Here is a 24638-nt window from a genome sequence, read left to right on the forward strand (position 1 = left end):
ATATTATTCAATTATTATAATGCTCCTAATTTAATCTACTTGAAAATAAATAATGATGCTACTGTATCTTAGATGGGAATACAGTAATTTTATGCACGTTATAAGAGTTCAGAACTATAATAAATATTCAAACATTATTTTTCTGTAATAATTATCATGATTTCCATCATGTTGAACTATTAATCTTCAAAAATAAATAATTAAGCTTTCTATCAAGATTCGTGATATCTATTATAAATAATTATATTTAATAGATGTTAATAAACATTTAGTAGTTGATGTGAGTAGCCAACTGGGATTACTTTCTTGTGAGGACAAATATAAACTATATATATTGATTTTGATTACAAATTTATTTTGACGTTTAGGATTTGTGAACTTGGAGCTTCCAACTATGACATGTTATTATTCAGATAATGAATTAGTTTCGATAGATACTGTAAGACTCTCTTAGCATTGTTCTTAATGATAATAGATAGGCGTTCATGTTGAAAACCTATAACAAGTAAATGTTTTATACGGAAGATAAAGAAAGAAAATGCTGGGCACTGTGAATGTCAAAAGTCGATGCCATGAGAAAGGGGAGCATTTCAAATGTCAAGGCTCTTTCTATTGTGCCACCAACTATGTGAATATCCGCCAAAAAAGCAAGTTATCAACACATTGACTTGTTATAATTAATGAGAGAGAAAGAGAGACAAGGAGAGAGCGAGGGAGAAGATGTTATGATAAATTAATAGAAGGTATTGTGTGAAAACAATTCTATGACAATTGAAGTATGATATAATTAGCAATATCAAAGAATGCTCCGTTTATCTTATAATAAATTATAAATATAATTTATTTCTCTTATAATAAGTTATGCTCCGTTTCTCTTATATTATAATCTGCTTCGTCTCTTTCGAATCCAACAGTATACAAAAATTTGCATTTTTCAAATGATTGACAGCTAAGGGCGGTTTGCACAGTATATATTGCTAAACTCGATTAAGTTAATCGAGTTTAAGTTAATCTGAAAGTTTAAACTTTAATTGGTTTTCTCAGAGCATTCACTAATCCAGTTTAAGTTAAACTAGTTTAGCGTTAAGTTGGTAATAGAATGTCATTGTTTATAATATCAGGAAGGCTGATTTTTACAGGAAATTTGTTATTTCTTTACAAACCATCAGTAAATTGAGGTTATGTAGCTACTATTTCCTCGTAACAAATCCACAGATCTGTAAGCTGTACGGTAATAAAAGTGAAAAGCGATCAAGAAGTTCTTCATAAAATTATGGAATGCTATATTACTATTAGATACAATTTATATTTAGTTGGCACCAAAAATATATTTTAGAATGTAAGAAAGTTTTTTTGTTACGCTTAAATCTTCTACTACGGTCTTCCTCGTTCCTTGTTTATTAGAAATCTTTCGAAAGCAAAATATCTCTGTTATGTGTTTTAAAAACATGTTTTCTAATCAAAGACCACGGTTAAAAATTGTCTTATTTTCTATCAAGTAGTGTATTTAATCAGATACTAAATTGGCAGTTGCTTTACTCAAGCAAAACCGTTTAAAATATTCTCTATCATCCCAGAAATTTATATGATTCGTTTTTTGCTTAATTTCTCTCAGTTTCCAAATTTCTTCACAGCCATCTTTATCAAACGCAATAAAAACTTCTATCAATTCTTCCATTATAATTATATTTACATTCAAATAATGATTAACTTAAAACCTAAATAATAATTATTATCGTCTACAGAAGCATTAAAAACAACCGTTGAAAAATAATTTACTATCAGAGCAGTTTCCCCATCAAATCTTTACAGATGTCAAGTTAATCCAAATTATTTGGTTTAAACCTTCTGCTTTGGAGGTTTAAACTAAACTTTCCAAGAGTTTAAACTCAATACAGAGTTTAAACTGATACTGTGCAAACGGAATTTTAGTTTAAACCAAAAAAATCCAGATCTGGTTTAAGCTTTAGCTTAAACTTACACTGTGCAAACGGCCCTAAAAAGATAAAACAATGCCACAATATGTTTCTTATTGACATTATTGTCAATTAAAAATCCTCAAGTTTTTCTTCCTTTGGTTGAGGAATCAAAATGATTGATTCTTGAGTGTGGCAAGAGACTATTCTAATTTTGTAATGGTTTTCTTCGGAAGCAGTAAAACTATTGTAATAGTTTAAATAATTATTAAATAACAATTTAATGATATCTCATTATGAACAAATAGTAAGTAGACCTACATCATTGTTCCTATAAAATTAAATACCTATTATTCGAACTTTCGAACACCTTCTGGGATCTCCTCTCCAATAAAAGCCCTAGGAATATTACTTCTATTATTATTATTATTATTATTATTATTATTATTATTATTATTATTATTATTATTATTATTATTTATTATTATTATTATCATTATTATTATTATTATTATATTATTATTATTATATTATTATTATTATTGCAACGTAAAAATAATATATGCTCTGATATAATATATGATAACTTATTTTATGAAAATTATAATTTTATTAATATTTTTTCCATTTTTCAAGATAAAGTATAATGTAAAGCTTAACTTCTCCAGTCAAACCTCCTATAGAAGGCTTTGGAGAAGCAAATTCTTCTGGTGTTTATCTTTATCACTGAAATAGAGGATTGATAATTTGTTATCTATTTCAAAATGATCCGGTTTATTCTTATCATTACTCTTGTTCTATTTTTGTGTAATAAACTCCTTTCTTCTGGGGGTACTAGGACGAAGGAAAAAGGAAAAGGAAGGAAAGGATTTTTTTTGCAATCATGCTAAAATTGAAAAACATTGTCAGTTAACATAAAACTTGAATAATCCACATATTAGTGCCGATAAATAAATACAAGGAAAAGTAATAAGTCCTAACAGCCTTATAGCAAAGTTTATGAATAGCACAATCAGCTCGGAGAGGTTTTCCGTAGCTTTACAATAAATTACTAGGCGTACATTCCCATATTCTGTAGCCTACTATTTTCGTGACGGTAAATTGTCATGATCAACTGATAAATTAAAGCAAATCATTAACTTTTCAAAAATTGAACTTCCTACACACGACTGTTGGTAGGATGCCTGCAGGCTCATGACTAATTTATTCTTCCTCTGTAATTATAGTTTTAGTTATTTGGAGAATTATTTTGTTATCAAGCAGAGGTTATTTCTCATCAGCTCCTCAGCTCAATACATTGAAAGGTTAACTATCACTTTGGCAGTCTGCATGTACTTGTAATAGCTTTGGTCATCTAAAAAATGTATCTTAGGAAGTGGCTTGGTCTTGAATATTTTGGTAAACCGGTTAAATAAAAAATTATCTCAACATTAAAGGTTTCAGGTTTTTCAATCTTGAACTTATGAAAATCTATAGATTTCGTTTCAAGTTAATGGTTCCTTAATGCTTCTGAATCGACTTGTGAAGATTACATTATTTATAGGTACGGTAATAATAATATTTTGCCTTCATCTCGTGCAATTAGTTTTACTAGCTCCTTCATTATTTTTTTCGTTTAGCTGAAGGTCTAGTGTTGTTCATTGATATATAAGTCCAGTCAATATAGACATAAAAAAGGGTGTGTGCTTGCAATTTATATTGTAGTTGTGATTTTTAATATATTATTTGGGTACATAAGAGAATTCCAGAACCAATTTCTTCATACAAAATTTCCTTGTGCTAGATACAGAGTGGCCCAAAAACCTCGTATTTTCGGCTCATTTACCAGTTTTCAGCTATTTATGCCAAATCTCATTATCGGACAGAAAAATTTGCTCCCCTTTTTTTAGATTATAAAATTCTGAATAGAATGAGATTATTCAGAACTCTCTATCTCCAATGAGTACTGAGTTATGATTTTTCAAAAATGAGTGAAATTTGAAGAAAAAATCAATTTTGATGAATTTTAGTTTTTGATCAACAATATCTTCAGATTGTTACAATTTAGATGTAATTCAGATGTATAAATTCCTCTGGCCGTATTTTTGTGCTCTACAATCTGAGATCAGGTAGAGCGATCTATCTCATATAGATTTCCAGGTGCACATAACAACAATGCTCCTTGTATTGTGAAAAACACCTAATTTCCAGCTTCAGCCATCATCACCAACTACATTGTCCTCACATTGATATTTCGCACAATTACCTAAGTTTATGAGATTTTGTTCTATGAGAATCACCCGTAGAATGCACTTCATTTCAGTATTTCTAGTGGCGAGGCGCGCTTAAGGACACCTCAAGGATCAAAATTTCAATCACTTATAACTTTTGACACAATGCTCAGATTTCATCGTACTACACTTCATTCTTCTCGGCTCGTTAAGACGGTCCAAAATCCTGCATCATGAGTCAAATTTGGTCAAAAAATGGAAAATTTATTGTTGAGTCATCACTAGACTCATCCTCACTAGATTTGGAAATTTTATCAGAAGTATTTCACAAGACATGCAGCTTTGAATATAGAAATTGGCCATTTTTTGTGTATTGGAATATGGGCTTAAGTACACTCAACAATAAATTTTCCATTTTTCGACCGAATTTGACTTATGATGCATGATTTTGGACCGCCTTGAAGAGCCGAGAAGAATGAAGTGTAGTACGATGAAATCTGAGCATTGTGTCAAAAGTTATAAGTGTTTGAAATTTTGATCCTTGAGGTGTCCTTAAGCGCGCCTCTCCACTAGGAAATACTGAAATGAAGTGCATCTAACGGGTGATTCTCATAGAAGATAATCCTTATGAACTTGGCTCATTGTGCGAAATATCAATGTGAGTACAATGTAGTTGGTGATGATGGTTGAAGCTGAAAATTAGGTGTTTTTGACAATACAAGGAGCATTGTTGTTAGGTGCACCTGAAATCTATATGAGATAGATCGCTCTACCTGATCTCAGATTGTAGAGTACAAAAATACGCCCAGAGGGATTTTGAATTATACATCTAAATTGTAACAATCTGAAGATATTGTTGATCAAAAACTAAAATTCATCAAAATTGATTTTTTCTTCAAATTTCACTCATTTTTGAAAAATCATAACTCAGTACTCATTGGAGATAGAGAGTTCCGAATAATCTCTTTCTATTCAGAATTTTATAAGGGGAGAGCAAATATTTCTGTCCGATTACGGGATTTGGTATAAATAGCTGAAAACTGGAAAATGAGCCGAAAATACGAGGTTTTTGGGCCACTCTGTAACTAGCACAAGGAAATTTTGCATGAGGAAATTGGTTCTGGACTTCTCTTATGTACCCAAATAATATATTAAAAAATCAGAACTACAATATAAATTGCATGCACCAATGTATATAGTTACTGAGCTTACTACAGGAAGCAAAAAAATTCTCACATTTCAATCCAGTTTGGGCCTCCCAGGTTATATCAGTCGTGTGAAGATCAACATTTTTCTAAACGAGGAAGCATGATAGAATAAATCACTTCTTGTATTCCTCATCCTCTCACTTTATTATTGGAGGGTTTCAATTCCGCAAAGTAAGCAAAGGGTTAAAAGAGTTGCAAATCTGGATTTATCATGCTAGTTAAGGGTCAAATCATATGAGCAACTCGAACTTTGTACACTATTTTTTGTTAGTTGAATGTAAGATCTGGATGGACAAGTAATCCAGTCTTCATAATCCTCTCATTTTAGATATTTATTTCTGCTTGAGTGCTTGCAAAATTCTTCTGCTATACTTCAATCCAATTTTTAAATACTCGTGTAACGTAATTGCTCTGCGTCCAAGCAACCCAAGTTTGCGTCACTTGAGTTCTGTTTTTTGAACTCATCAAATCAATTATTCAAACACCTGCACTTCTTTCTCATTTATCAATTCATTAGATTACGTAATTGAAGCTATGAAGAAGCAAACTTGTTTTCTAATCCTCTTGATCAAAATCGGAATCGTAAACCAATCATTAATTTTCCAATTCGTTTATTTCTTATCTTTCAGCTTTCCTGCCATCGAATTTTCTTAGGGGACAGTCATAAATAATGAACTAATGATGAGATGATTTTTTCGCGGCCCCCCTTTTGATTTGATTGATTGTTGCTGATTAATTGCCGGTATGACGTTGTAATTGATTGATTTGAAAGATATTTGATTTTAATTATCGTAGAGTGTAATGACTCTTTGAAAAAAGGTTTCCCGGGGTCAGATTTGCTCACCTTGATCCAGTTTTAGCTGTGCTTCCTTTTTAGGTCATCCTTCCCGCATTAGGACACTCACACACTCACACATAGTGAAGGCGACGGTATCTTTTTACCAGCAACTATCGATTTGCTAGTCAACGCTCCCGAATTTCTTTTGAGTACGTTCAATTGAATGGGTTTTTACACCTAGTTTGACACTCTTGTTCGTCGCAACTTGATTTATGTGACGCGATTCAAGTGAAAAGCGAGCACTCTTGAAAATGCAAAACTGTTGTGTGAAAGGGCTCGTTAACTGTTAGTTATGGACTAATTGCTGCTTGATTGTGTCAGCTCTCCAGTTCACTAGCAAAGTAGAAGAACTTGTCAAGATTTATTGATCTATTTCATGTCCAGTCATTTGTAAGGTTGATTTCATCTGTTACTTTGTGATAATTCATCTGGTAGGATCATGATGTATGATGTATTTACATTCTACAACATTGAAACATTTACTAACTTAACTTATACACAAAAATTTATTTTTAATTGTTAACACAACAATTCGTTAACATCATCGTTTATGATAATTGCAGTTATTGAATTCCAATAACTTCTACTGTAATTTTTTTTCTCTTTTTCCTAACTGTTCGGGTGAAACATTTGATGTCCTGATGGCAAAGCTATTCAATATGGTATATATCAGTAAGCTCATATATATGAGGAATGGAATTGTGATTCATTGTTCCATTAATAACTGAGAAGAATTCACAAAGGTAGTGAAATGATTGAACTCAGCTCTTCTTTCTCAATCTCATGCAAGATTAATTTACTTCGATTGGAATACTTGTACATAATATATCAATTTAGATAGACAATCTATGTCTTTGTCCTGAGCTCTTCTCAGGTTTGTCACTCTGTTAGGTAGGTACCAATTTATTAGGGTTTCCTTGATATTGCTATTATCTTCTAACGTGTAGATAATTGCTTCAGTCAATGTTCCTTGAAAAAACAGGCATTTCTGAGCTTCTAGAGTCTAGAAAATACATGTATTGTATCTTATTTCTTCGAAAAATTCAATCATGAAGCCTTCATGATTGCTGGTCGTGTTTCGTGTTGTCCCGCATTCATATCACTTCGGTGTGAGCAAGGCTTAATGCTCAACAAAGTGAATTTTATAAAAGTACCTAATTAAGCAATTTTTATTATTAACTTGTCATCCTCTTGATAAAATGTAACCTACCCTCTCAACATACTGCACTTCTCATTTCATAACTGTAAACCAGAATAAGTACTCCAGGTATTATAATTTCATTTAAATCAGATCAACCAATCAATCCTTATACGTTATCAATATATTGATATCGATTCGTTTCCCTTTTTCTTTGAAGGGAAATCGAAGTTGTAGAAGTAATATTGTATTATTATACGACCAAAATCATATACTGTCTGTATAGACTCAAACGCTATTCCTTTAACCTCGGCTAAATTGTTACTTATGCCATAACTGTAGCCAAATATCTGCTCCAACTATTACTATAGCTACACTATTGGCATGAGGACGGTGATATCGGCGATTGTACTTCTTATTATTCTGCACGTTGTGAGTTTATGCGCCAAACTCTTGAACCCAATTTGATGCCCCACAACTATGTTGCCGTAGTGCCATTGTCCTCTATAGATATAGATACTATAATAGCATAGAGTTATTGGCGATCGATTTAACCCCCCCCCCCCTCACCCCCAAAATGGTTGAATACCCGTCAAACCACCCCCTCACTGCTGAAGATCCCCCGCCCCCAACCTTATCCACCCTCGACCTCTGAAATACTCGATTTTATATCCCCACCTCTAAAATATTATCCGTTTTGAAGTCAGCCACATTTTCAACCGTTGTTCACAATTTTTCCAAGGACGCTACACTTCTGTATTATATTTTGTGAATAAATTGATATTCCACTACTAGGGAAATGAATTTGACAAAGCCTTGATAGCTAATAGCTGCAGTGATTTTCCCGCTATAGTCCAGATGATCTATTATTATAGTGATGTTAGGGTATCACGATAGTATTTCACTGAGCAGTGGCTGAGTTTCTAACTATTTTTTACCTTCGATTACTGTAATTTATTTTGTCTAATCACATATTTTCCATTTTTCTGAATGATACTCAGTACTCAGATAAAGTTTTGCTTGTTTGTTGGTTATAAGTGTGATATTCAAAAAACTATGTTTTTAGTAGGATTCGAACCTACTACCAAGCTCAGAGACACTCGGCTGGGCAAGCCAGCAAATCATTATAAATTTGATGGTTCATTCGATAAGTATTCTAGAAATCGGACCTTAGACACTTTTATCTACAGTCTAAACCTATACATGATTTCGTATAAATTCGGTTTTCATTTCAGTTTGCTTTAGTATTTTTTTAAACCAATTTTCATTAGTACTGTAGGTCTACATTTATCTCTCTCTTCTCTCAATATACTCAGCTCTTTCACCAGCTCCAGATGTTGTGAATGCAGTTAACTCTATACTCAACTAATTGCTGGTCTACTTGGACCGCCTTTTTATGAAGCATTAGAAGACTATAAAAATTCCTTGTTTCCTTACAAATTAAAATGTAGTCTAATGAATCCACTAAACGGTGATCCAACGTGTTTTGTGTACTTCATAAGACAGCATAACTCATGTTGAATTCTTTGTAACAGGTTCCCATCTCAAATCTGGATAATTCCCTGATGAACATTTTATCTGCGCTATTACTAAATTCTTGAATGCTACATAACAAAACAGAATTCTACTACAGTTTGGCATAATATGATGAGTCCACGTGCACTCAACAACTCTTGCCTATTCACGAAAACATCAAATAATGACTTGATTAGCAATTAGCAAATTCATAGCAAATCGTATCCATGTATCATACATTGTAATATACTATAACATACAAAATAAAACTAATGACACAAAATCAAATGATCCAAAAATCTAAATTGTAGAAAGTTTCACGTCTGTAGGACAACTATAGTATCTTGGCCATCTCATTAATTCTTATTTTGTTCTTATTAGCAGTAGTATGGAACTCTATGATATAACCATATCCATTAAAACAGATTCACTCTATGTCTCTTCTTCCATTAAATTATCCTATCTAGATAATTTGAGAAGCCTACCAGTATTAATATTCATTGATCGTCACAGTAAATTTCAATCAGCGATTTCTCATCTGCAATAAAATCTAAAACACTATTAGAGAATTTTAAGTAAATTAACCTAATAGTCCAGTCACTATACAGAGTGTTCTAATACAGGTGCCCATAAGTCATGGCATGATTTCTCACATCAAAAGAAGAAAAAAAGTTCTAATCAACATAGGTCCAAAAATGCTTAGTTACCAAGTTATACAGAATGAAAGATTTCGTTTGAATTTCAGTTCCCCTGCCCTACAGGTATTTGTTGGCTGTTAATCAAGATCTAAAATTTAGCTAACTTTATGTAAAATGAGCTGAAAAATTGAATAAATAGTTTCCAAACCTGTAGCTACAGTAATTTTCAAGAAATATGACGAAATACACGAAACTTGGTCCTTTAAAGTTTGAAGCAGATTTACTATGTTAAATGTACAATAAACACAAAATATTTTATTACAGAACTTTTAGAAAATTCAATTTCGAAGAGAAAGATGCAAAATAAGTCTATAATAGACAAACGCAACGTCTAGAAAAATAATCCTTAATTACATACTTGATTACATTTGTGAGAGATTAATTGATTTTGTCTATTTTTCATGCGATTTGTATGTAATTAAGGATTATGTTTTAAAAAGTTTCGTTCGTCTATAATAGACCTATCTTACATCTTTCTCTTCGAAATTAAATTTTCTACAAGTTCTGCAATAAAATATTTTGTGTTTATTGTACATTTAGCATAGTAAATCTGCTTCAAACCTTAAACGAGCTTGTTTTTCGGGACCAAGTTTGGCGTATTTCGTCACATATCTTGAAAATTACTCTAGCTACTGTTCTGGAAACGGTTTTATCCAATTTTTCAGTCCATTTTACATGAAGTGCACTAAATTGTACATCTTAATTAACAGTCTACAAATACCCATAGGGCAGAAAACTGAATTCAGACGAAATCTTTCACTCTGTATAACTTGGTAACAAAATATTTTCGGACCTCATTAAACTTTAATTAGAAGTTTTTCCTTCTTTTGATGTGAGGAATCATGCCCTGACCTATGGGCACCTTTTTTCAGAACACTCTGTATACATTGGTGCTTGCAATATCTATATTACAGTTCTGATTTTTTAATATATTATTTGGATACATGAGAGAGAAGTCTAGAACCATTTTCTTCATGCAAAACTTTCTTGTGCTAGATACAGGATGGCCCAAAAACCTCGTATTTTCAGTTCAGTTTTCAGGTATTTTCACCAGATCTGGGCGTATTTTTGTGCTCTACAATCTGAGATCAGGTAGAGCGCTCTATCTCATATAGATTTACGGGTACACCTGACAACAATGCTCCTTGTATTGTGAAAAACACCTAATTTTTAGCTTTAACCATCATCACCAACTAAATTGTCGTCACATTGATATTTCACACAATAATATAATTTCATGAGATTTTTTTCTATGAGAATCACCCGTTAGATGCACTTCATTTCAGTATTTCCTAGAGGCTCTCCTCCTAGAGGCTCTGCGCGCATAAGGACACCTCAACGATCAACATTTCAAACTCTCATAACTTCTGACACAATGCTCGGATCTTATCTTACTACACTTCATTCTTTTGAGCTCTTCAAGGTGGTTCAAAATCATGCATGATAAGAGAAATTCGGTCAAAAAATAGAGCGCTCTACCTGGTTTCAGATTGTAGAGCACAAAAATACGCCCAGAGGGATTTTGAAGTAGCAGTCGGAAGATATTGTTGATCAAAAACTAAAATTCATCAAAATTGATTTTTTCTTTGAATTTCACCTATTTTTGAAAATCATAACTCAGTACTAATTAGAGATAGAGAGTTCCGAATGATCTCATTTAATTCAGAACAATTTAATCTAAAAAAGGCGAGAGCAAATGTTACTGTCCGATTAACGGATCTGGTGGAAATAGCTGAAAACTGGAAAATGAACTGAAAATACGAGGTTTTTGGGCCACCCTGTTCTAGCACAAGGAAATTTTGCATGAAGAAATTGGTTCTGGACTTCTCTCATGTATCTAAATAATATATTAAAAAATCAGAACTACAATATATATTGCAAGCACACTCCTTTTTTATGTACTATATTGACTGGACTATAATTCAATTCCATTCAGTTCTAGATATAAAATTGTTGAGCTCAAGATTTCTCATACTACGACATTAAAACTCGTGAAAATTTGGGAAAAACGAGAAAAAGCGGTGCAAGGGCATTATTCCATTGTTCGCTTGCGTTAATAAGTAAAAATTAATGATGTACGCTACACACCTACATGCACACACTCGAACAGCGTAATAATAATTTCCATGTTCTCTCGTCCATTGTTTCTCAGGAGTAAATTAATGGCTGGGAAGTCCTGTTTCTCCCATATTCCAAACATTCCTTTTTTTCCGAAACTCCTGATTTGCTCTCTATCCATAAAAATTCGAAGATCTTGTCAGGAGTTGTGATTGACAGCAGTTGATTGTTGTATCGCGTCAAGCCATGATGTGATGGTTCATGGTTGTTTGTCCATCAATTCAATTCCAAGTCATATTACATATTTATTCTAGCAACACTCTCAAAAAAAAATATATATATATATATAATATTATTTGTCAACGTGATAGACTTCTCTCAATAAGAGAAGCTATTGTGGTAATTCATATTGTAAAATTAATCTGAGAAATATATTTATTAAAATACATTATTCTACACGAAGTAACATTATTTTTTCCAGGCGTTAATGTATCTCCTATTAGTTCATGTTAGTTACAAAAATGCTATAAATTCATAATTCATCATCGGAAATACTGAAATGAGATACCAATTATCTAGAAAATGTACTCTAAAGTTTACGATTAGTCAATCTCAATTGAATTTATTGAATTCAGCGAAATCACGTAAATTTCCAGCTTCAGACAACCACTTGTATAGAAACTCTCTTCTTCTATACTTCTTCTCAAACATTAAGTTATTATGCTTTCAATTCTATAGTTTGTATTAAATTTTGTTAAAAGTTGAAATCTATTATAGATCTTTGAAAAGTTTTGGAAATATTTGCGACATGATAATAGTCTCCGTTGAATTGAGCTGAAGTTCTATAGAAAATTGAAGAATGCATTAATTCAATAATTTCCAATATTGAACGCATCAAAATATAATAAGTGGAGACTGAACAAGTAAAACGTCTAAAAAACAATGACTTTTTCTCCTTTTTTCCATAATTCTAATGAATTTCTTTTCCTCTGAAGTAATAGTTGAATGTATTGAACTACTCTATGAATTCTAGCTATGAATTTTAGCTTGATTCCACGAATTGTTTCCAAACTAAATGATATGTATATTCATGGTGAAGGAAAATGACACTGCTTGTTTCGACTGTTATCTTTGTTGTCAACTTGTTGGAAAAATTAGTAATAAATTTTCTATTTTGTCATTTTTCATAGTATCTAATATGTTTGTCAAGTTGTTGAAATGTCATTTGAAAGTGTTATCAATCAATTTTGTATGATAAGTCCAAAGCTGTTGTTCAATTCCCCTTAATGGAAGATTTGTGTTGGCTTTGCAACACTATGAAACTCGTGTAATTTTTATCAGCATGGGGTGATAACTATTTTTATAGATTAGGGTAACAGTAATCTTCAATACATTCGATTTTATTCAAGTTGTTCACTCACTTTCAAATATCACCTGGAGGAAAAATATGGGAGTATTTGACTTCGTTTTCGAAATTCTTTATACATTTTTTTTTCTGAACAAAACGTCAGAGACTACTGCCCCCACACTTCTGGTAGTGCGTTTGGTTGCGCTTCCAAAACTTAGTGTGCCATGCTCTCATTTTCGATTCTATGATATCGCATTGAGGCCGAGTCTACCGAAATCTCAAACACTCAGTACACCACTACTATATTCTTAATTTTTTCTATTGATGATTATACTCAATGATCCGCTTGGTGGCGATATTTGTGGAGTGTTCTAAATATTTTGCAACTAGATTAGCACGACTGATGGAGCGTCCATGGTGGCTGAGTGTATCATGGCCTAAAAAATACTGAATCGTGCTCTAATGTCTCTGTAGCTCATACTTAATATTTAACTTTTGTTTATCTCATTTGTTCTTTTTTTTCAGGTAATGTTGGAACTCATGTAACTATATATGCAGGAGTGTGAATTGTGAGTAGTTTGAATTTCTCACATCCAAGCTATTCAAGTCCAAATTCTTACATTGGACAATAACTTAACATTGAATCAAAGTTCACAGTTTTTTTTTCAATGATAAATTTCACATTTATGAAGTCATCAAAAATGATGAAAGGTAGTGAGTGATTGATTATTCGATTCAGGAATTGAAATAGTGAGTGTGAGTTAAAAAATTAATCCTGCTTCAAAATTCTGAAACTATTTTTCACTTTCCGAAGTAATTCAATACTATTTTATATTAAAGTACTGAAGGTGATTTCGATCGTATTTTCATTGCTATTTGAATTTTGTAATATTCCAAAGTTACTGTACAAAGGAAGCTTCAAAATATTTTCAGATTCAATGTGCATTCATATTACAAGCATTGAATCATGTAAAACGATCCTTGTCAAATCATGTAAAACAGTGCCAAAATAATATTTGTGCAGTAGTTTGCCTATAATGAGAAATATATGAAATATCTGTATGAGAATCATTCATCTTCACAGGCATGTTATTTTACATAAAATGCTATAATAAATATAATATAATATATAATGCTATAATATAGCATTTTACATAAAATGCTGTGTTATTTTACATAAATTTTATATTTCAATATATAAAATATATCATAAATCAATTCATCACAACATGTAAAATATGATGATGAGTGATTCTCATATATTTCTCATTACGGGCAAACTACTAAATACTATAATATTCAGCCTGAAATATTTTCCTTGCTACAACGAGACGCTGTTTATTCAAGTTGAAGTTTACTTCAGTTGCTTCCCGATTTCCTCGCTAGATATCAGCACTGGCTGGTTTTCCGATAGCGTAATGAGCTTTTCCGAACTTTTCCTCTCTACTCCTCCACTCTCTTACCTTCTCATCCTTTCTCTGTCCGTCCTCAAAACCGTGAACCTAAATGTCCCCCAAGGGTTATCCATATACCAAACCCAGTCAACTTATTCCCCTCCCCTAGCGATCTTGCGCATGCGCAGTTTTGTAAATGCTCTCCTAATCTACAGCCTGCCGCTTCAAACCCCCTCCCCTCTTCCTTCTATTCCTATCGTCGACGCGTTTATTCAACAACCCCCCTCACTTACTTCCCTTCAGGGGGTAAAGAGGGAAATTCAGTCCCTTTTAAGGGCGCTGATTTCATCGCCGCTGTGAAAACCATGTCAGAAGGGAAGGGCACACTGCCCTTCTATCCCCAAAACACCCTGAGAAATCCCGCTTCTTGACCAAGAGGGTCGTTAACCTTATTTTTCACAATCTCTTCCTCCATCAATGTCTATTTATCTCTAAATTTGTCTCACTCTCGAGCTATCTATCTCTGCTTTTTGAATGACTCTCTTATTGTTGATTTCTGATTTTTAGTCACTGTAACACTGTATACATCCTCTTTTTCAGTCACTATCTCACTCTCATTGTATACATTTTCTCAACAAATCTCTCACTGTCTATTTCTTCTTTTTCATTCATTGTCTGTAGCTCGTTTTCTATCTCATTATTTTCTGCTTCGCCGACGCAATGTATTTTCTCTCTTAAGGCCTCTGTAGCACATTCTTTCCTCTTCATCACCCTCTCTGCCTTTCACACTGTTCCCTCTTTTCGTTCCTGGAACGCTTTCCAATTTCTCTTCCTTTCCACTCCATCATTTGTGAGAGTCAAAAAACCTCTTGTTGGGTCTTTTCCCTCCCTTTACTCCGTTCTCTTCTTCTTCCTATTCTCCATTTCTTCTCCTCTTCCATAGCCCTGTTTTTCATGTTTTCTCCTTTTGCTCACACCCTTTCCATTCCAGCTTGAAACTTGTCCTATTTATACATCAGTCCATCATCGTAGTCCTCAGTTTGCAATGAAATGCTGGGGCGATTGCTTTTCCACCAATTGAACCGATAACCTAAGTATTTCGCAATGCTTTCCTCTGATGTCAATGTATCGACCATTATTCATAGATTTAGTGGTTTCCATTGATTAATGTTTATAAGGGAAATTGAAGGAGCTATATAATTGTAGTCTCTAGTTAAGAATCGTGAAGCATGGGTTTGAATGTATAAATACTTGCTATACTTGCTTACGTTCTACTAGCTATAAATAAAAAATACTATTATTTAATAAATTAAAGAAATTAGTTTACCCTTCCAGAGTTATGTGAAACAAGTTTATTTGATGAGAACTCATTTCACTTACATAAGGTTTGATTTGTAAATCAATTCACTTTGTTGATTTGGCATGTAACTTTTACTGTTTCTAGATACTGAATCCATTCATTTATACGAGTATTTATGGACAATGGATATACTACTGTAATTGATTTTTCAATTCTGTAACTCTCTGTTAACATAGCACGTAGATTCAATCTTTCTGAGAACAGTAATGTGAGATGACAATTATCATTCATTTCCAGCTGTTAGAAATCCCACATCTAACTCGTATATTAGGACATACATCCACTCTGATCACTTCACTTCAAAATCGGTTGCACTTGAATTTCATTCTCATACTATCAACGTTTTTCTTACTTCTTCACTAGGATAATAGGCCTACGGGTAAAACCTTGCTGGGAAACGTTCCTTGGACTTGATACTAAGAATACACCAGCTCACTAGTCTCTTCTTCTGTATAAACCCAATATGGATAGACTGAATAATCAATTCTTTTGTCACGACTTGTTTTAAAATTGGTATTCGAGTTGGCTGGCCTATGTGTTGAACACGCGGAAGAATAAGTTCCGTAAACTGATAGCAGAGTCCGCCCTCACCACGACCTGGTTCCATGCCTGCGGTGACCTTATAAATACCACTGAAGGTTATTGAACGGTTAACACTCAACGTACGATTGCTGTTCGCCGTTATTAGCTGGTGCACTTTTTCACTGCATATTCTAACAATTGAATAAAAGTTGGCAATTTATTGCTAGTTCTAAGTAATTTTCAAGCAAATGCTAGGATTCGAGTCAGATGTATAATCTTATTCGTATAGCTAGAACTACATTAACTATATTACTATAGTAAATAGTGCTATAGTACTATAGTAAATAGTAATATAGTTACTGTAGCTAGAACCAATGACTAGTTGCTAGTCACTAGATTCTAATTTTCACTTTCCTTGCCCTATTACCATAGGTAAGGAAAGTATTGCTTTCCGAAAAAAATTAAGGTACCCCAATTTCTAAATTTCTATACGTTTCAAGGTCCCCTGAGTCCTAAAAAGTGGTTTTTGGGTATTTGTGTGTGTGTGTGTGTGTGTGTGTGTGTGTGTGTATGAGTGTATGTGCGTCTGTGTACACGATATCTCATCTCCCTGTGTGTGTGTTTGTGTGTGTGTGTGTACACGATATTTCATCCCCCAGTTAACGGAATGACTTGAAATTTGGAACTTAAGGTCCTTACACTATAAGGATCCGACACGAGCAATTTCGATCAAATGCAATCCAAGATGGCGGCTAAAATGGCGAAAATGCTGTCAAAAACAGGGTTTTTCGCGATTTTCTCGAAAACGGCTCCAACGATCTTGATCAAATTCATACCTGAAATAGTCATTGATGAGCTCTATTAACTGCAACAAGTCCTATATCTGTTAAAATTTCAGGAGATCCGCTCCATTTATGCAAAGTTTGATTTTAGACTTCCAATTATCAGGCTACAGATACAATTTTAAAAAAATCAAGTGGAAAAGATTCAGCTTGAAAATCTCTACAATTAATGTTCAGTATCATTTCCACCTAAAATTGAAAATAAGCTTGAAATTCGAGAAAATGTGATTATTAAATTGCAAACTGTTGGCAACTGTTGGATCATTCACTTCGAAGAGATAGCAGACCTCGTGTGTCTCCAGCGTTATTGACCTATCACCAGCTGTCTCATATCTTTGAACAGTATACTTGAGATGCGCGAGAACACTAACGTCAGGTGATCAATTTTCATAACGGCAAGGAAAGTTGTGTGAGTGCGCCACACCAGATTTTTATTCAATTATTTTTAGCTTCGTGACATAACCTGTACATCAATTGCCGTTATGAATATTTTGCTATGTAGGGAAATTGTGGGAAAATACACTAGTTTTATTTGATTTGTAGTTCAAAATAATATTTTGAATACATGCTGGAAGCTGGAATAGTGTACCAGATAGACTTTTGTAGGAAAATTAATTGAATATTATTATGTGATTGATTAGCTTGTTGGGAGGCGGAAAACCGTCACATGATATGCAGAAGAGAGACTGGCAACTACACAATCTCCTATTTTATATTCTTTAGTAAATAAATACATGTTTATTAATTCCAGTTTCAACAATTTATTGGTAGTGTTGGGTGTTTAAATGTGTTCCAGAATATTTACATCATTCCATAAATTTCAATAGTAATTTATCCATTTAATTATTTTATTATGTAACAGACGTCACTGATGTGAAAACATTGCTAGATAAAATACTAAGGCAATCCTTGTGTAATTTTTTCTTCCAAATTTAGGTGATTAAACAGGCCAAAAAGTAGGTTAGGCTATGTTTCCTTCACTTGTCCAATTTTCAATGAAAATTGAAAAGTTTATCTCGATGAGCATTTTGTATATCCAAAAGCTTAAGCTGTGATAAATGCTGATTCATTATGTTTGCAGACTTTCTACTCAAATAAAGACTGCGACTCGCCTCTCAAGCACCCTACAGATACTGAAATGTCGGACATGAGTAGGATCGGACCGCTGCATAACAGATGTGGCCCTGCTTTTACCGTTGTTGTTCTATTCCATTCAGTTAATAATTTCATAATAGTTTCTGATTATTATATTATTATCAACAAATCACTAGTAACTTAGAGAGAAAAATAAAAATCTTAGTACCCTTTTTGAAAATATTTATTCACAAGTAGCCCTATACAGAAAAGAGACACTAGTAACTTTCCTATTCTCTCTCGATCAATTCTTTTATACACAAAGCGTTCCAATTAAGCAGTGAAAAAATTAATGGATTATCGATAGCAATAAATTTTAGACTGTGTTATTACGAAGTATCTGATAATTCGGAATATAGTTTCATCTGTAAAATACGTTTGTCAAGTTTATTCAAGATCATTTGGAATTATATGTCGTTGCATCTTATTTCAATTGAATTGAGAAATTGATATGAACTCCAACCTCATTCATGATTAATGCTCATTTAAACTATGAATTATGTCCTACACAACCTCTCAACATTGTCCCCAATGCTTGCAAATGCCAATAACATTGCAGACTGCCTGAAATCCCCCAACACGGCTCCTATTCTTGTACACTCGTTATGTAAACTTCTCTCATTACTTAGGCAATAAATCCCAAAAATAGACACCGCCGTCGCCCGGAGAGAACAAGGTGACATTTGCACCTGGAAGTTTGGTTAGTGGGGTGGTTGAGGAGGGCTTTGGGGGAGGGGCACTTACCGGCACAGCCTGAGGTCCAGGCTGAGACACCTGGGATGGTTGGCATGGCAACCAAACGTGGTGCATCCACCCTGCTCCCCTCACACTGTCATTCACTCACTCTATCTCTTTTTCTATCAATCACTCACTCATTCTCGATAAACTTTCTCCTCTCTTAAACTCTGTATAATTCTCTTTTATAAACAATTATTCTTTGTATTATGTTGCTTACATTTCACTACTCATGTGATTCAGTATCTTAATCTTCTGTCTACATAAATATATTTTTCTCTCTCATTTACATAGTTTCTCTTACTTATTTTTCTCTTTCGCTTTCGTTTCTCTCTCCCTCGCTTTCATTACTTTTCTTTTTTTATTCAAATCTCTTTTAAGATTTTTTCAGTGCTTCCTTTTGTTCTCGATCCATTCATCGTTTTGTATTTTCTCATCTAATTCCTTATTGTGTTCTTCCTCATAAACAAGGACCTCTTCCTCCGCCTCCTCCCCTCTTTCTCCTACTCATCGTCAACCTCTTCCTCATTTATTATTTATTATCGGCTCTCATTATTTTCATTACAATTTCTTTCTCTCACCTCCAGTCTATTTTCACGTCTTCTGCATTTTTCCTTCTCCGTCGTTTCCTTTCTTCCTATCTCTCTCTCTCCTCTTCTTCTTCTCATTCTCCTCATTTCTCTCTCACTCTCCTCTCCTCCTATCGTCGTCTTGGCCTCCTCATTTCCTTCTCTCATCTCTTGAATTTTTTCTCATATCTTTTCCCGAATCTCTTCTTGCTCCGTCATCTTCTGTTCTCCTCTTCCTCCTTCTCATTCTGTCTCGGCTCCTCCTTTGCATCCTTCTCATCAGCCTCCCACTCTCTCTTTCACTCTCTCTTATTCTCTTCATCCTGTGTCATCTACCCCTCACTCTATCTATATTCTGCCTCATTATTCCACTCCTCTTCTAACGAATCTCACTCTCTCCTACTCTCACGCATACTCTATCATTGCCTTTCTCACTCAATTGCTCTGCTTGCTGTGAGGCTGTCTGGTTGTGGCAGTGGCAGTGGCAGTCCACCTGCAGCCTGCGGCCCAACTAACAGTTTGGTGTAAATTGGTGTGCAGACGGTGGCACGACTGCGACGGTCTCTTATTGATCGACTGCACTCACACCTCACCCACCTCACCCACCTCACTAGCGCCATCGCCATACACATCATCCAACTCCAACTCCAAGTCCGTAGTAGTCGCCGGCTAGTAGTGTTTACAGTTGTAGTTTCCATTGCAGTTCGTGTCATGATTCCCTTCGCCACATGTCTCTGTTTCAAACGAGATGCAAAAGCATGGACCGATTACCAGGTAAATCCTAGCAAATATAACCTCAAAAACTGCTTACCAACTGTTTATTTCCACATTATTTGTGTTGTTGGTAGGACTGGTGATGTTTTGTTTGTACTAGGCACTGATGCCACTAAACAGGTGGTTTGCTGTGGGGTTACCCACCCCTCTCACAACTGCCCACACAATTATTAAATCATATCAACTGCATTTCGATATCATTTATGTGTTGGTAGGACTGGTGTTGTTTGGCACTGAACAGGTGGTTTGCTTGGGGATTGACAGCCCACACAATTATAAATTCATGGTTCCTGTTGATGGGGTTTGCACAACAGCTGGGCTCAATCTCGATACTTGTTGATGGTTGCTTCACTAAGTATGGGTATGGGAGGGACATCCTACCTCCTTTATTCGTGTCAGCTGATTTCTTGTTAAGGGGGGGGGGTGCTAAGGAGCGCTTGTTGTTGAGAGCGTGTCCCTGTTCCTGTTTGGCCTCATTTTGCCATAGCCTTCTTCCAGATTAGTCACATCAGCAAATTAGTATTCTTTCAATATTAATACTATGTGCCATGGCATATTATGTTATTGGAAATATGTAATGTGTAGGCCTGTGTTAGAAAGCCCGTTATATTATTGTCAATCCCCTTTCATCGAATATGTAAAATTTATCATGTTGAGTGGTAGAGAGGAGGACTCCCTTCGCCCAATAAATAATATTTCAATTTCATTTCAACGACTCGTTTTGATACAAAAATGTAATGAGCACATCTTAGTGTCATTCTGATTGTCCTGTAGTTTAATTAGTTTGTCTGTGTGTTTTATGTTCTCAACATTCTAAATAATGATGAAATAATAAAAGTATAATTTTTTTTCTCAAATCTTTGAATCTTCCTTAACAATTCGCAAAACCTATGATGGACAATGACAACTATGCTATTATTGAGATAAAATTTTCTCAATTTTTTTATGAATAATCAATTTAATAAAACTTATCATGGATATCTTCCTGAAGATTATACATGGGTGGATTTTTGTAAATGTGAAGTAATGACTTTGTTTCAGAGAGGGATTGTTTGCAATTCAAGTCCTGATTCAAAGATTCCAAGATAGGAGGATGTATGTTATACAATATAATATATATATATTATATATATATATATATATATAGATATATATATATATATATATAATATACAAGGATGTATATTAATGCTTCATTGATCATGAGAAGGCATTTGTCTGACAGAGTACAGCACTCCAAAATCTTGAAGCAAATGGGGTTAGACAATCGGGATGTCAGAATTATTGCCAATCTTTTCTGGAACCAGACAGCAAATGTCCGATGGGATAAGGAGTTCTCAAAAGAAGTGGAAGTTCGTAGAGGGTTTAGACAGGACTGTGTGTTGTTACCAACATTATTCAATTCATGTTCAGAAGCTATCCTCTCTAAGGCTCTTGATGGATGCACATGTGCACTGGTTGTCAACAATATTGTGAACAATCTCAGGTTTGCGGATGACACAGTGTTGTTGGCTGGATGTGTGGATGATCTCCAAGTGCTGTTGAACCAGCGATGTGAATACAGCCAGCAATAAATATGGATTATGTATGAATGTACGCAAAACAAAGTTGATGGTTGGTAGCAGATATGGTTATTAGGCAACAGTGACATTTGCTGGTAAGTTGGTGGAGAGTGTACAGAAGTTGCAAATATCCTCGATGCTGTCTCAATGACAAATGGAATTTTGAACAGGTGGTAAACAGTCGGATAGAACAGGGATAGAACAGGCCAGGGCGGTATTCTTCAGAATGAGAGGGGCATTATGCAATTGGAGCCTTGCTCTCAAGATTAGAGTCCGTTTGTTGAAATGCTACTGGAAATCATTCCAGTGTTGCTGTATGGTCACGAGGGATGGACATTAACAAAGGCTATGGAGGGAAAGATGCATGCATTTAAATTGTGGCTGTATCATCGCATTCTTCGTATTTCATGAACAGAAAGGGTGAGGAATTCTGAGGTATTGGAATGAATTTCGACGACAGTGGAGGTTGCTTACTGGAACAGAAGTTTCAGTATTTTGGACATGTGTTACGAAATGAAAAATACAGATTCCTGCAGTTCATCATGGAGGGCAAGATTGAAGGAAGACGCCGGTCTGGAAGAAGAACCTGAGGGAGTGCGTTAAAATTGATTTTACATCACTGTTCCGAGCTGAGGTCAGTAGAATCCAGATTGCATTGATGATCGCCAATCTACGTCGCGGTACCGGCATATAGAAAAAGAAGAATCATTAAAAATCGTTGATAAACGTTTGATTGTATTGATTTGTGAAATTAAGAACTATAGTCTGTATAAAATAAGTTAAGACTTGGCCCTTCATCCGAAAAAATAACAGCGTTGCCTAATATTGTGTAAATAATAATAATAATATAATAATAATAATAATAATATTGAGTGACCTGGCTGGCTCAGGTTTTGTGTAAGAGTTTTCAGGTCGCAACTGATCAATTTCAGGGCCTCTGACATGACCTAACGACTGCTTTTTTAGGCAGCCGGGACCGACGACTTAACGTGTTCATCCGAAACACAGAAAATTAACACAGAGTAACAGGGAAAAAGTAGATTTGACGACTAGCCGCTATTAGTGGCAATATTACTGTCATGACACTGGGACAAATCAGCGTCCGAACCCCTTCTCACAGGGACAATACAAGAAATGCAAGAAGCCGCCGGGTCTATTTGACGCCACTATTGTCCCTGTGTGCAACGTGCTTTATCGATTCAAGCAATCACCATTCCAGCGAGAATATAGAAAGAAAACGAAAGCACTAATCTGACTGATTGGATATCAGACTAATGACATCCTTAGAGAGGATATCCTCTCACTTTTAAAGAGTAATAGACAATATATGTTAATGATTCTCAAGTAAATCGTTGAATAGACGAAATTGGATTGGATTTCTTTATTTATGTAGATTACAGTAATTGCAATATGTTGGCTTCTATACTAACTCACAATAAATGCCGATAATGCTAATGATTAATTGAACGCCAGAGATGATGGGAATTGGGAGGTGAATTTTAGGAAGACGAAAAATGTAAATAACAATTGTAAAATAGAGCTTAATAAATGGAAATTGCAAAACCCCGACAGTCGTGCTCGTGCCATTAGGAAATGCAGTGCGTGCGTCCATACTGCTGCAGGTCTAAAGATAGAAAAGACAATTGCCCGGAGATAGCAGCGACTAGTATTCCAGGCACGCTCAATTAATTTATTAGCCGAGTGATGACGGGGTGGTGGGGGGAGGGGTTGACAAGACTAGCCTCGGTGCGCTGCCCGTGAATAATGAATGGCTTTAATAAGTTGGCGTGGGCCTCAGCCGCTACGCGCCTCCATCCAATAATCGCCGGGGAGGTTCGCAACACCATCGGCAAGTGGTTTGTGGTTGGAATATGAGTGCCTGCGTGCGTGCGTGATGCTGCAACTTTCACACCAATTCGACACTCCAATGCGCTCAACTAAGTTATCAATTCTAATTAGTTGGATCGGATTCTCCCCGATTTGAAATTCTCAACAAAGTACGAACTTGTTATATACACCAGATGAATTTATCATCCAACAATGCCATTTAGAATTGCAGGGAAGTGTTTTGGATGAAAATAATCAAAAAGATACCAATTCAGGAATGTTTTCATTTTCCATTATTTTTCAGATAATGTTCTTATTTTACACTAGCAGATTCCATAACAGCATTTCACAAAATCTCGTGGAATTGAACAAGTAACAGCAATGCCAATGAAGCTAGTAACTAGTAGCCAATGAATTGAAGGTTTTTGATATTGAACAATTTGCTAACAGTCATGAAAAATGTACTGACATATTGTCATTCCTGCTGGGTGAGAATAATACAATGTCAAATTAATGTAATGTGCGGCTCTGTACACCATCCGTTAGCAAGTATTTCAAAATTTTCAGTGATGAAATATCAATAATCCCTAATAATTTGGATGAGTGCAGCGTGTGATACCACAAAATAGTTGAGTAGACACTCCCATGTTCGAGTTTCTACCGTATTTGTATTTACAACCTAATACATAGGAACAATGAAGTAGGTTAGTTTGGTATTCGTGTAGCTCGAGTTCACTCATCTCATGTGAAATAATGAGATCGGATCGAGAATAATGATAATTGAGGGAACATAAGATATTGTTAACCAACAATTGCAACATTTATAAAGAAGAGAATAAGAGCCTATAAGACAAAAGAATAAGCGTAAACTACAAGAATTAAAAATAGATTGAGTTGAATCGAATACTGATAATTTATTTCATTTTTCTTCTCAACTATATATTGAAGTACTGTATCCTTATTGATCTCGAATTTAATTTTTTGGGATTG

General features: G+C 34.5%; 1 protein-coding gene across 8 annotated transcripts in view; it reads left to right on the top strand.

Annotated features, from left to right (window-relative positions):
- The window catches only part of LOC111045382 (high affinity cAMP-specific 3',5'-cyclic phosphodiesterase 7A), a 319448-nt gene that overhangs the window by 33425 nt on the left and 261385 nt on the right, over window positions 1-24638 (top strand). Inside the window, exon 1 of one of the 8 annotated variants that reach the window (XM_039430782.1) lies at window positions 20124-20259. The exons of 6 other annotated variants lie outside the window; for them this stretch is intronic. In XM_039430782.1, coding sequence (XP_039286716.1) covers window positions 20197-20259 — 63 coding nt within the window. In that variant the 5' untranslated portion in view covers window positions 20124-20196. Of the gene's footprint in view, window positions 1-20123; window positions 20260-24638 lie in introns of those variants that run through there. One more of the 8 variants, XM_039430783.1, reaches the window with a different exon arrangement.

The sequence above is a fragment of the Nilaparvata lugens genome, chromosome 6, assembly GCF_014356525.2.
Source record: "Nilaparvata lugens isolate BPH chromosome 6, ASM1435652v1, whole genome shotgun sequence".
In the NCBI taxonomy this organism is placed as follows: domain Eukaryota; kingdom Metazoa; phylum Arthropoda; class Insecta; order Hemiptera; family Delphacidae; genus Nilaparvata; species Nilaparvata lugens.